Below are 14,410 nucleotides of genomic sequence, written 5' to 3'. Positions count from 1 at the left end.
AAATGCTTTCAAAATATTATCTTGAATTCCAAGAATCTTACTATCTCTGCAAACTCTGGTTACTTTGGATCTTGACGAGAGGCAGATCAAAGAAGGTCTTAAGATGCTGTCTTAAAATCTCGGGTGAAGTGCTCACTTCATGAGAGGAAAATAATCACCCATGGAATAGAAATTAATTATATGGGATTTCAGTGATGGGGGGCCTAGCAGGAGAGAACTTCTGTGGGTAGGAGAAGGGGAGGGAATGGGAATAAGCAATTAGCCAGGGAAATGACTCCTCCCCGCACAGTGGTGATATGGTGCCCAGGATGACATCATTGTTCTCACGCAGAGATCTCCTCTGTCAAGGCTGAGTTCAATTTTCTGAGCTCACCACATTTCTGGAGCATGCTTCATTCCTTTTTGCTCAGGCTGATTAGATTTTATTTTTATTTTCCCTAATTAATTCAAATGACCTAATAAAAGAATATTGTTTGGGAAGATGCCTCAAGAACCAGCATAAACCTTCTGTTCAAAACAAGCTGAATTGGAAAGCAGAGAACAAACAATTATCCTAGTTTCATCTAAGATGAAGCCGGGCTTGTTAGGCTTCCTGAGCAACTCTGCTCAGGGTCAACCGCGTGGAAGACTTAACTAGGAAGAGAATCTTATTGTCAATCTGGTCAGTCATTTTAAAGAACTTGAATATTCTTTTGTGTTTGTTTTGTAATACTAACTAGGGATGTGATAAGCCATACCATGAATAGAAAGAAGGCGAGATACCTTTTAAGAATTTTGTGGGCCTAGGTTTCAAAACAACTTTGCTAAGTGTTTATTGTGCCTCCATTAAAAGAAAGAGAAAAAAAACTGGCTTAGTTTTTATATCTGCCCCTGCAGTTTGTATAACCCATATAAAATAAAAATCTATATGTTACAAAATAGGATTTCTTTTTAATATATATATTTTCCTTTTGTAAAATTATATGTATTTAAATACATTTGAAATGTCGCTATAGGTAAATTAGAAATTTTTTTTCTAATACTATGAAAAAGGCAAGAGTTTTTATTGTCAACATACATTTTATATGTACTTTCTCCTTTTGACAGCACCCCAAAGAACCTTTTATGATTCAGGGGTAATTTGGCACTATTCAATCATACTACTCTGAAGTGAAAATAAAGTTTGATTTGCACACTATATTAAAAGTAAGGGAAATATTTATAACAATTTTAAGCTTCTCATTATTGATTAGAACACAGCCTTTTGTCACTAATTTTTAGAGAGGTATTCTAAACTTCAGAAAGGACTTTTAAAAGGAGCAATGGTTTTTTTGGTGTGTTTTTTTGTGTTTTTTTGTTTTTTGATTTTTAAACTGTACTCTACATTGACACCACAATAGAGAAATAGATTTACTTTGGAACAAACTACAAATACATTCACACAGTGACAACTTAATTGTCTACCTAGGGAACTGAAATAGCTCAGTGAGCTACATTATTATAAATCTTGTCCAAGGCGTTCTATTTCTTCGATCAGGAAGTCAATGTCTTGGTGAGTTGCTGCGGGATTTGAGATGACCATGCGGAAGAAATTGACCTTGTCTCCCAAGGGCTGGTAGCTGACCATTGTGGTCCCATACTCCATCATTCTGGCTTTAATCACTGGGGCCACCTGTAGAAGAGACCAGATCCACATAGTGACTCTTAACCAAACTCACACTTGTTTTTCTTAAAGGGATTGTCTCCAAGTTTTTTGGGGGGGGGATCAGGGGACTAGAGCAGTTTAATACATCCAAAATCTTGAAAGTGATAAGATGAATAATAACTGATAGGTCCTCAGGTGCTTGCCACCGTATCCTTGACTTTGTTAAAAAGAAAACCGCAGGCCCAAAATGGAGTCACTTACGCTAGGCCACTTAACCAAACCCGAGCTTCAAAACTAACCTACTTGCACTTTCAAGAATATAGTCTTAACTGGTCAGTCAGGAATTTTCTGATCAGCACCAATAAAGTACTCTGTCACATGGGCCCTCATCATCCCCAAAAGAAAGACGAGGTAATTCACCTAATAAAAGCGTTTTCCCCAAAGGAAGGTGACCTCCCCTAAAGTAATTCTTTTTTCTGTTTGTGACTTCCTTGTCCTGCTTTTAAAAATCTCTCCCTTTCTACTTGCCAGATGGGATGCTGCCTGATTTATGAACTGATTCAGAGACCAATTAGATCTTTAAAGTTTACTCAGTTGAGCTTTTGTTAACAACTTCCTAGTTACTATTTTGAGAGAATGGGAACAATTGAGTGTTATTTCCAAGGCTAAATAGTTCAGCAATATAACATTTGGTTAAAGGCTTGTTTCCCCCCTCAGTAAATGTAAAAACACTGAAAATAAAACATAATTCAGAGAATGGTTATGGAGAGGTAAGCTTCAATATCAAGCGATGTCTGAAAATAAGCAGACTTTTGAAGCCCTAAAACACTTTTCTTTTTGATATCCCAAAGCTTTATTGTTATTCTCCTTTTGAATTTTCTCAGTTTATAAGGTATTTTGAAATATAGTCCTTAATCATGATGAAAATCAGCAGAACCCACAAAGACTTAACATTACAGAAGTGGATCACAGACAAGATCTTACCACTTGTATGCCAGTCTGATGATTACAGAGTTCTCTGACTACTGTGTATGAGATAAAGTTCAAACTCTTTAGCTCAACATAAAGATGGTTTGTCCTCTGGCTCTGAGGACTCATCGCCCAGTGCTCACCAAAATGAATCTTCAATCTGACAAGACCTATAGTCAATAATCCCTTGAATATTGGGATTATTGCCACACATATTTTTCTTTCCCATTTATCCTCAGTCTTACTGTGTCACACTTGTTGTCTTGGCTGAGAGTCCTCTTTCTCTTCCAGATCACATCCGACACATACCCCAAGGCTCCACCACAGACCTACAATCACTCTGAAGCCTTTCCTGACTCCCCTTGTCCAGTTGCATCTTTTCTCTTTCAAGTTGTAAATATATGATCCTTACCCATAGATTCTGTCTACAGAAAATTTCCTATTGTCCTCTTACTTATGAGAAAATACATTTCATCGTTGTAATTTCAAAACTGTAAGCTCTGAAGGGCAGACACAGTGTCTTTTACTTCTTTTGTTTACCAGCAAAATACTGTATGCACATTGAGGGCCCCCTAGCCCTCATTGATTATAAAGAATAGAATAACAGGGACAGCTATCTAGGAAGAGGAATATATTTAGGTTAGGTATAACTTGTGTATATGATCTGTTCATGTATTTTACCATTGGAGTTTATAAAAATAATATCTGATCATTTAAGTCCATTGCTGCAAATATGGAACCAGGAATGGCAGATGTCAGGGAGCTTTTGATTTATTTAGATATACCTAGTAAGTAACTCATTTCAAAATGGGGACCATGCCTTACATCACAGTTGGATTCCTCTTCTTTTAAATTAAAAAAATTTTTTTAATGTTTATTCATTTTTGAGAGAGAGAGAGAGAGAGAGAGAGACAGAGACAGAGCACAAGCCAGGGGGGTCAGAGAGAGAGAGAGGGAGACACAGAATACAAAGCAGGCTCTAGGCTCTGAGCTGTCAGCACAGAGCTTAACCTGGGACTCAAACCCACATACGGTGAGATCATAACCTGAGCCAAACTGAGCCATCCAGGAGCCCCTGGATTCATCTTAAATGAAGTGGAATGTCATTATGAACATGTGACTTTTGAACATCAACACTTAAATAAGCATTGGTTTACAATGAGGTTTTCATCTTCAAAGTATTCAGTGTGCAAATGACATATCTGATAAAGGGTTAGAATCCAAAATACATAAAGAACTTCTAAAACTCAATACCCAAAAACCAAATAATCTAATTTAAAATGGACAGAAGACATGAACAGACATTTCTCCAAAGAAGACATCCAGATAGCCAACAGACACCTGAAAAGATGCTCAACATCACCCATCATCAGGGAAATAAACGCAAACTAAAACTACAATGAGATGTCACCTTACATCTGCCAGAGTGGCTAAAATAAAAAACACAAGAAACAACAAGTATTGGTGTAAATGTGGGAAAAAAGGAACTTTCTTAACACTGTTGGTGGGAATGCAAACTGGTGCAGCCACTGTGGAAAACAGTATGGAGGTTCTTCAAAAGGTTAAATATAGAACTATCCTAGGATACAGGAATCACACTACTGAGTATTTACCCCCAAAATATAAAACTCTAATCCGAAGAGACACATGCACCCCTATGTTTATAGTAGCATTATTTACAATAGACAAATGTGGAAACAGCCCATGTCCTTTGATTGCTGAATGGATAAAGAAGATGTGGTATATATGTACAATGGAATATTATTCAGCCATAAAAAAAAGAATGAAATTTTGCCATTTGCAACAACATGGATGGAGCTAGAGAATATAATACTAAGCAAAATAAATCAGAGAAAGGTAAATACCACATGATTTCACCCATATGTGGAATTTAAAAAACTATACAAAGAAGCAAAGAAAAAAAGGAGAGAGGCAAACTAAGAAACAGACTCTTAACTACAGAGAACAAAACTGATGGATCCCAGAGGGGAGGTGGGTGGGGGGAGGGGTGAAGTAGGGGATGGGGATTAAGGAGTGCACTTGTCATGATGACCATGGGGTAATGTATGAAGGTGCTAAATCACTGTATTGTACACCTGAAACTAATATAACACTGGATGTTAACTATACAAATTAAAGTTCAAAAAATAAATAAATGTAAGCAAAACAAAACAAAAGAAAGCATTCAACATGCAAAATCAACATATTTCCCATCAGGCCCAATTATTTGTTAGTTACCAAAGAGAAAACCAAGGAGTTCACCTTAACCTTCATTTCTCCTTCACCTCACATCCAGAACCTAATCTCCTCACCTAAAAACGAATGTGCAAGACAATTCTGCACTGTGATTTTCTGAGTCTAGGTTAAGTCTCTTTCTGGGACTTAAACAAATCCACATTTGTTTCTCCAGGGAGAACTCAGGTTAAAGCATCACAAAATCACAGAGATTTTTTTTTTTCATTATGTATTACAAAACCTTTTGTTGCTAAATCTTGGGACCATGAGTGAAATTTTGAAAAATGAAAAAGCAGAAAAACCATAAATAGGAGTCCCAACATGTTAAAATTTCACTAAATTCCTCATTACATTCAATAATATAGACTTTGGAAGAACATCACCTTACATATAAGGCCAGTCTACTTCCTTGCCAATGTAGTTTTATTTTTAAAAGTTTATTTAGTTTTGAGAGAGAGAGAGAGAGAGCACACATGACCACGTGCATGTGCACATGCATGAGCTGGGGAGGGGCAGAAAGTGGGGTGGGGAGAGAGAGAGAGAGAGAGAGAGAGAACCTGAAGCAGGCTCCAGGCTCTGAGCTGTTAGCACAGAGTCTGATGCAGGGGTTCGTGAATACTCCTGAACTGTGAGATCATGACCTGAGCCGAAGTTGGATGTTTACCCAACTAAGCCACCCAGGTGCCTCATCCTTGCCAATGTACTTTTAAATCCACTGTGGACTTTTTGGACTCCATCAGTTGGTATAGGACTGGTATAAGTGGGGATAAGATACGCAGATAATGATAAAATACAATGGAATAGAATACAAGATGATGATGAAGAACAAGGATTCGTGTCTGAATATCTTCATAGAAGGGTCCAGAATTTAACTTAATTCTCATTTGCCCACAATGGCACAGAAGACTCTACATTTCCTCCCATTCTGGGTCTATATCAGCACTGACCAAGAGAACTTTATGTAATGATATAGATGTGTTATATCTCCACTAGCCACTGGTCACACTAGCCACTGGTCACAAGTTGACCACTTGAAATGTGGCCAGGGTAACTAAAGAAGTGAATTTCTGGTTGAATTTAATTTTGATTGATTTAAATTTAAATGCCAAATATGGCTATTGATAATATATTGGATAGAACAAATAATCCATTTTATTTTATCTCAGCTGTTCTCCCTCTGGGATTGTGTGTGCATGTGTGTGTGAAGATTTACTGATCCCTGGACATTATACATTAAGGGCTTTATACTCAAGAGGAAACTCTGAAAAATTATTGACATAAAAAAAGTTAAGCTTGATATTTTTTGTGGTTCTATTGTGAACTCCAATGCTGAATTGCTGAATTCTCTATATTCTAGTCAGGAAAATGAAATTACAGGAGAGGAAAAATTTAGGATTCATTTTGCAATCTTTCAAATTTGAATCACCAACTGTATAAAAATAGTGTCCTAATATTCTAATGGCTCTCTCCAAGAAATAATCTTCATGCCCATCACAGTTTATGTGTTTTTGCTAAAACATGAGAAGCATTGGAAGAGAGCTGTATTTAAATAGGGGAGATTTAGAGTTGATTTTTCCTCAGAAAGTGATGGGAAAAATCTCTTTCTGTTCTGTATTCCCATCTTGTCCCATCCCTCAGCCTTGTAACAATGCACTGATTCAAGGAATGAAATTGGCCAAACTACTCCAGGGATTCTCTCTCTGGTCAATGGATTCATTAAAGAGGTAGAGCCAATAAAAATGGAAACATCTAATTTCTAACTAAACTTGTTAAATAAAGTTAGTCATTGGTAAAATGACACACACTATGGAGAAGCCACACCATAAAACTTCAGGAAAAAAATATGAATTCTTTTCTCTCAAATCACTGCAGGCCCCTTTTTGCCCACCTGTCACCTCCAGTGTGACCCACACCCTCTCTCTCTCCCTCCTCTTGGGCTTGATTTTCTGGAATGAACAAATGAGTCAACTTTATTAACCTTCAAACATGACCATAACCCCTCTTCCTAGACACATGTATTGATGGATTCCCCGTTCTAGAAGCTTTCTTCCATGCATTCATCTAGGTCAGTGGCTCTGATCCTGGGCTGTACACTGGGATCGTCTGCTGAACTTTTAAAACCATTCCTAAGCCCACCCCAAACCAACTGCATTAAATTCTCAGGGTAAAGACCTGGTCACCAGTGTTTCTTATAAGACTTCAGGCTGATTCTAATGTGTGGCCAGGAGGCCTCCTCTAATTAGGAAGCTTGATTTAAATACCTCAATTATGTGCAAGTTTCCTCCCAAAAAGGGTTTGATCCTGGATTGCCTATGGACAAGTATTCATATCTATAAGCCCTTCTGGAGGTTTGTTATCTATACAAGGGGCACTTGGGTGGCTCAGCCAGTTAAGCATCCGACTCTTGATATCAGCTCAAGTCATGATCTCACAGTTTGTGGGATTGAGCCCCATGTGGGACTTTGCACTGATTAGTGTAGAGCCTGCTTGGGATTCTCTCTCTGCTCCTCCCCCATTTACACACACACACTCTCTCTCTCAAAATAAACAAAAATAAACAAAAAAAATCCACACTCAAAGAAAGTACTGAAAATTCTGAAAGGTCAGTGAGGGAGTCCGCCTCCTGCACAGAGGGGGAGAGGGCCTTCCGTGCTCCTGGCAATGACTGGAGGAAGTCTCGTCCTTTGTGGTAAATGGAAAACCAACCGACTACCCCACCCTCTGAGATTCAAATACACACAACCATCCCTAGTGTGCTATTCCTCAGCACTGGGATGGGGCCCCGCATTTACCTCCCTTCAAGACTCTCTGGTGTACATCATAAACCAAATATCACCCATGTATAAATGACAGGAGCAGGAGAAGAGAAAAGATAAAGGATCTTACCCGACACAGAAAAATTTGAAGCTCAAGCCCTGCGGCTCTGGAGTCAGTGATTTTGAGAAAGTGATGTTTTCTCCCCACGATTTCATGCCCCCATCAGCATAAGGGAGAGACAGCAATGCTTCCTACATTAGGTTACTTAGGTTGAAATACGTTTCTAGGCCCCATGATGGAGCTGCTCCTTCCCAGGATGTCATTCAGGAAAAGGACACTTAACTTTCACATCCCTGTAAATGCTCTGCTTGACCAGAAACCAGGAATATCCAGTCAGCCACTACCCAGTGCCAAACCAGCTGGGACTCCTTGTTCCTCACCCATTTTCTTTCTCTTCCTGTTCCTTATTCTTTACCCTATAAAAGCTTCTTGCCTTCCACCCATTTTGCAGTTCTCTGGTGCCCTGGGAATGGAGGCTGTCTGCTTCATGAAGTGTTAAATGAAGTTTGTTTCTATCACCTGCATTGTCTTCTTCAGTCATTTTTAACACTTATGAAAGTTAAGTGACCTAATGCTAGATCAAAGTTGAGTCTGGGACACAATATGCACTCTAAACGGTGGCCATTATTATTGTTCCCTACTCTATTACCTTCTGGGGTTCAGCCAGCTCCACACAGTAGCCTTGACCTTGGCATCTTAAGAGGGTCAGCAGCAGCTCTGTTTCCTAACCATTTCTGGTGCCTGAAATCTCTTCTGTGCTTACAACTGAGTACAGAAGGTTTCACTTGGTGGGTCAGCCAGCTTTGGCAAGGTTTCTTGCTGCATCGTGAATGCCAGCAAAGCTAACACCTGATTGCTCATTTTAAGATATCATAAACTTGCCCTCAGAAAAATGAAGCAAAAAAAAAAAAAAAAGCGGGGTGGGTGGGTGGGTGTTGCCTGGGTGGCTCAGTAGGTTACACATCTGACATCCGCTCAGGTCATGATCTCACAGTTCATGCATTTGAGCCCCACATCAAGCTCTCTGCTGTCGGCACAGAATCTGCATTGGATCCTCTGTCCCACTTGCTCTTTCCCCTCCTCTGCTTGCATGTGTGCACACGCTCTTTCTCTCTCACAAATAAACATTAAAACTTTTTTCTAATAAAAAAATTTTTTAAACAGAAAAAAGAAGCAAATAGGGCAGTTAAAAGTCTGGGTATGCCAGTTCTTGTCGGAGCCCTCAAGAAGGAGAGTGGGCCTGCACACCAAGGCAGAGGTTGGATTTCTCCTAGAGGCATATGCGTGCCATGCATATGAAAGGCTCAATGTACACATCCATGTACACACCAGAGAAGCCTGTATCACTGACCTTTGAGAGGTGGCTCATTCTCTCTTCATTGTCTTCCAGGACACGCAAACTTGGGGGCACGTACCAGAAGCAGACATTTGTGTGCTGAGGCTACAAGGAGGAAAGTGAGAGTCACACTTAGCCCATGGGGCAATTTAGAAAATTCCAAGGCCATTCAAATCTATTCTGCAACTTCTGAATAGAATTCCTACTTTTAAATCCATAATCACTTTTGGAGTGCCTGACTCTCACAATATACAGAGTTATTGTTTTGTGAGTTTGAGTTTTTACTCCAGCTCAGAACCCCAGCTTCTCCTTTGTAATGGTCCCCCTTACCTGAACAGTACATGAGTGACACACAAAAAAATCAATGATAAGAATTATAGTTGGGGTGCCTGGGTGGCTCAGTAGGTTAAGTGTCCAACTCTTAATTTCAGCTCAGTCACAGTCTCATAATTCATGAGATCGAGCCTGGCATTGGGCTCTGCACTGACAGCATGGAGCCCACTTGGGATTCTCTCTCTCCCTCTCTCTCTCTGCCCCTCCTCTGCTTTCTCTTGTGCTCATGCTCTATCTTTCTAAATAGAAACTTTAAATATAAATAAATAAACATTTAACAACATTAAAAAAACGAATTGGAATTGACTAAACTTTTTGGAATCATATAGATCAGAATACATACCTTTCCATCAAACACCATTTCATATCCCTCTCGGTTTTTTATGATGTTGTATAAATATTCTGCCAGCTCCAAGCACTTATCAATATGTGCTTCAAACCCAGTGGTGCCCTGAGTAAGAGAAGAGGAAAGCTTATCAGGCGGGCTGAGAAAGGCGGGTGAGCTCTTTGGGACCAATCCCTCTGGAGATTGAAGGTCTTTCTGCCACTTCTGGCTCAGCTCTGCTCCACACTATCCTTGCACAAGATTGTGTTTCCAGAGGCTTTTCTGGTGATTACTTCTCTTTTAATGCTGTCCCCTCAGGTGTTTTTGTTTCCTTTCATGTCATCACAGCTCTTCACGGTGGTTTCCTTTTCTTTTGGAGCTCCCATTCTCTAGGCAATTATTTTGATTACTCAAGGGGAAAATTTGCCTCTGCCATTCTGCGGGGTGATTATGGAAGTCATGAATGACTGGAGACTGGGCTATTCTCTTCCTGCGGGTAAGAAGCATCATCAGAGGCCCCCCAGCATGCCTGGTTAGCTCCTGCCCGTCATGAAAATTTACCATTTCCAGACCACACTTTTGTTCACCAATGTACCCCCATTACGAAACAAATAGGGTAGGTAGTCAATGAATATTTGCTCAACAAATGAATGTATTCATCTTAAGGGGGCACACAGATGCTTTGTCCGCCTGTCATTCTGCAAAGCTCATTAGATTTCTCCTTTGGGGACAAATGATTTACATGCTTGTAACAGGCCAACATTTTCATAGAGGTCTTTTAGTTACTGGCTCTGGAAGCCCAAGATCTGGACTTGTGAGAAACAACACTACAGCCTTAGACTGGTGCTGTTTAACTAGTCTCAGGACACTTCGGGGACTTACTTTTCAAAATGGCTTTCTTCCTCACTCTTTCAGCATTTATGGAGCGCTAATGGAAAGCATAGACAAACAGCTAATGCTCATCCCAGGAGCACTTAGAACAGGCCAACCAGTGACTAATCCAACATGGAAACTAGAGGAAGAAGCTGTAATGGACATGAGATGGGCCCATGTTCGTATTTATAGTCTCATCATCTCAGCTAAAAGGGGGATGTAGCATGGCCAGTGACTTTAACATCTGAAGCAAAAAAAGAAATCTGATGGGTTAAGAAATAATTTCTATGGAGATTGCTGCCCTACTTGATTGGCCAAGGAGTCTGACTTGTTCCTGATGGCTCCAAGGAAGGTCCCTGAACCTGAATACTCAGACCAGACCATGCACTCTATGACTCTATGGTACCAAGGATTTGGGGTTGGTTTGGACTGACCTGGCAGTTTGGGTACACTTGGGGATGGACCCTAGGTAGGAGGGAGGGAAGTTAATTGTTCTCCAAACTGGATCCTTTGGAGCACTCCAGAGTTGGAATTAAACTTACACTTATCTGATCCAAGATATAGCCGGGACCAGCAGCACTCTGATCCTGTCCAGGCACATGGCCTTGGCTAATCTTACTGTTCTCATGGGAATGGTGGTACCTGCCTGATCTCCCATACAGGGACATGGTAAGGTAAAATGGATGCTCTGAAAATGAGTGTGAGTGTATCGAAAGGTAGTAGGATTTTCAGAGACTGGAATGGGAGTCTTCTGGCCTTTGCTAGTCTAGGACTTCACTTAAGATGATAAACTGATTATCTCATTAATTGAAAGCTAAAGAGGTACAGGGGGGAGTGACACAGGGAACTCTAGTGTGCCTTTAGAAGCCTGGCCTCTCTTCATATTGGGTACTTATGGGAAAAAGATCCATGTTTTATTTCCATGGTTTAGAAGGCTTTTACGAGATTCTCCAAAATGCATTCATTCATCAAATATATGTTGAGTGCTTATCATACGCCACACAGTTCTCATTCTGAGGATGACAACAGTACATGGAAAACTTTATCACCAAGACCTGGGTTGCTATGAAGGAGGCTAAAGGCTCTGAGGGGCATGCCTAAGTGGAAGTCTGGACCCCAGTATCAGAGTTATGCTGAGGGAGCTTTGGGAGAGAGGTGGTTTTACTTTCTCCCTCATTGCCTACACACTTAGGATTGGTTTAGACTGATCTGGCTGCAATGGACACTCCACAAAGGCACAGATTGGTATTTCCTTTGTTCACTACAGTCTCCATCATGCCAGCAGGGCTGGCATACATTAGGGGTTCAAGGTACATTGGCTGAATGAGTGGATGAATGAATGGAAGTGTAACTTTTAATCCCTGGGGCAGTGTTTTGACACAGGATGTTCTGAGGAACCATCTGTATCAGCACCAGATGAACTGCATTATTAATGTAGATTCTCAGGTCCCACCCCAGACCCCCAAGTTGGAATTTCAGGATGATGAACATGGTGTGTATTCACATCTTCAGTGATGCTACTGTCTCCCAGCATTCAGCTACTGCTGCTGTGTGGTCTCCGGGGCCTGACAGCATCAGGGCTACTCACGAGTCTTCTCTACTTCTTAAAACCCTTGTCTAATGCTCTCATACCCCAGAAATGCTGGGTTTGAAATAATGATTGAATCCTTTGCTACCATCTCCATTTTTACAGCTGCCCCCCTACCTAGGCCCTATTTTTATCTGGGTGATAACTCCCTAATTACTTTTCCAGCAACCTGGACTCTCCACTACCATCAGAGTATGCAGGAGAGCCCCTGCTAGACCTGCGTCCCACAGTCTCCTCCCAGCTCCACTGGCTGAAATCCTATGTATTCTACCTGTCCTGTTCTAGACCTTTCTGGAAGGTGACCCATTTTAAAAAAAATTTTTTTAAGTTTATTTATTTGTTCTAGAGAGAGTGAGAGCAAGTGGGGAGAGGCAGAGAGAGAGAGGGAGATAGAGCAAGAATCCCAAGCAGATTCCACACTGCCAGTGTGGAGCCCCATGCAGGGCTTGAACTTATGAACTGTGAGATCATGACCTGACCAGAAACCAAGAGTTGGACACTTAACCAACTGCGCCACCCTGGAACTCATTGAAGGTGACCTCTTACTATATCATTCTTGGCTCTCAAACTTGGGATGGGCTCCCCATTCTCAAACTTCTGGGGAGGTGCATCTAGGTTTCTTTTACAACCAGTTATATTCTGTCTTCTGTGATGCTTATCTGTGCATTTATCTTATCTCATCTGGAAAATTGTGGCCCCCTCATCCCATCCAGCATCAGGCACAATAACAGATGCTCATTATCTAACTTATTAAAATAAATTAATATTTTAAGAGAAAATGAACATTCAGTTACTCAGCAAAGAGTGAGCCAGGCATCAATTTCCCTTTAATAGTTTTATCCGGGTATTTTTTTTTTCTCAGCCATTTGTTAGTCCCTCTGTTATCTACATTTTCAATGAGAGAGGCCAATCACAGAAAACTATAGGGAAACCTGCTAATTTGTATAATTTGCATAACTATATACAAACAGAGATGTACTATGAAAACTAGGTAGTTATATTATTAAGCCATCCTTTCAGGCCTAAAATTAAGGTTTGTTCATCTACCTTCCTTTCTTCCTTCCTTCCTTCCTTCCTTCCTTCCTTCCTTCCTTCCTTCCTTCCTTCCTTCCTATCTCTCTATATCTATCTATCTATCCATCCATCCAAACTGAGTTTTTAAAATTTTTTAAAAAGTTTATTTTGAGAGAGAGAGCACACTCATGCAAGCAAGTGGAGGAAGGGTGGGGGGGGTGGAGAGAGAGAGAAAGAAAGAGAGAGAGAGAGAGAGACAGAATCCCATGCAGTCTCCACTCAGTCAGCACAGAGCCCAATGCAGGGCTTGATCTCATGAATTGTGAGATCATGACCAAAACTGAGCCGAAACTAAAGAGTCAGCCACTTAATCAACTGAGCCACCCAGGCACCCCTATCTACACTTAGTTTTAACAACTATGGAAATCTGTGACATCCGGAAAATAATCATCAAATTTTAGCATTCTCTAATTAAATGCAGACAAAATGAAAGGTCTACTCAGTAAGAACAGAATTGAGGGCAGGCGGGGACTTTGCTTATGACAGGCTTAGGTGTCTGTCTAGAATGCCTCCTAGCATCCACATCAAGAGGCTTTTTTTTTTTTTTGCATACAGTTGTTCTCATCAAGTTATCTTGGACTTAATCTGATGCTATCATCAATGCATTTAGCTCCATCAGTCATTAACAGATTAAGCAATATTTATACTTAGGTTACTGTGTTTCTTGTGGTTTGTACTGCTAAGGAGAAAACTATGGGTTCACCTTACTATTGCATTTTCCAGGTAGATCTGATAACAGACTGATGCTGGCTCCTCTTCAGCATTGGTTTGTCATTCCTGAGGGGATACAAGATGGAAGGTCATACGAACTCTTTCACAGTTCTTCTTAGGACAGGAGGACTTCTTCCCTGGCTGGCATCAGTAGGGAGCTGGGGACACAGGAGGGTGATTACCTTCGCCCCTCATCTGGATTGTAGGACTGAACTTATGGCTTTTATAATTATTATCATTTCATTTTGCAAAACGTGCAGCTTTAAGTTGAAAAGCAAATGGCAGTTTCTGCTATTTCCGTGGCTAGATACTTAAGGTTTTGCATGAGAAGTTAAAGGAATATGTATCTATAAACTATGGGGTTGCTGGGATTGTTCTTTTTTCCCTTCTTATTCCCTCTTCTGGTGCCTTTATTTCAGCCCATTAGAAACTGGATCCTCTGCCTATTTCAGGCTTCGATTGTTCCTGTTGTTTAATTCACACCTGATGTCCTCCAAGTTATTTCTCTTACAACCAACCGCTGCC

General features: G+C 40.5%; 1 protein-coding gene across 1 annotated transcript in view; it reads right to left on the bottom strand.

Annotated features, from left to right (window-relative positions):
• Positions 1–1,312: 1,312 nt before the first annotated feature.
• GAD2 (glutamate decarboxylase 2) overlaps positions 1,313–14,410 on the bottom strand; it is a gene marked incomplete at its 5' end in the record, with an annotated part of 29,411 nt that continues 16,313 nt past the window's right edge. The window contains 3 exons of the mRNA XM_039220509.1: positions 1,313–1,651; positions 8,997–9,086; positions 9,658–9,765. Of these exons, the coding sequence (XP_039076440.1) occupies positions 1,478–1,651; positions 8,997–9,086; positions 9,658–9,765 (372 nt within the window). The remainder of the gene's footprint in view (positions 1,652–8,996; positions 9,087–9,657; positions 9,766–14,410) is intronic.

Source organism: Hyaena hyaena, unplaced genomic scaffold, assembly GCF_003009895.1.
Source record: "Hyaena hyaena isolate Hyena2069 unplaced genomic scaffold, ASM300989v1 scaffold_896, whole genome shotgun sequence".
In the NCBI taxonomy this organism is placed as follows: Eukaryota; Metazoa; Chordata; class Mammalia; order Carnivora; family Hyaenidae; genus Hyaena; species Hyaena hyaena.
This window is presented reverse-complemented; position numbering and strand designations above follow the sequence as displayed.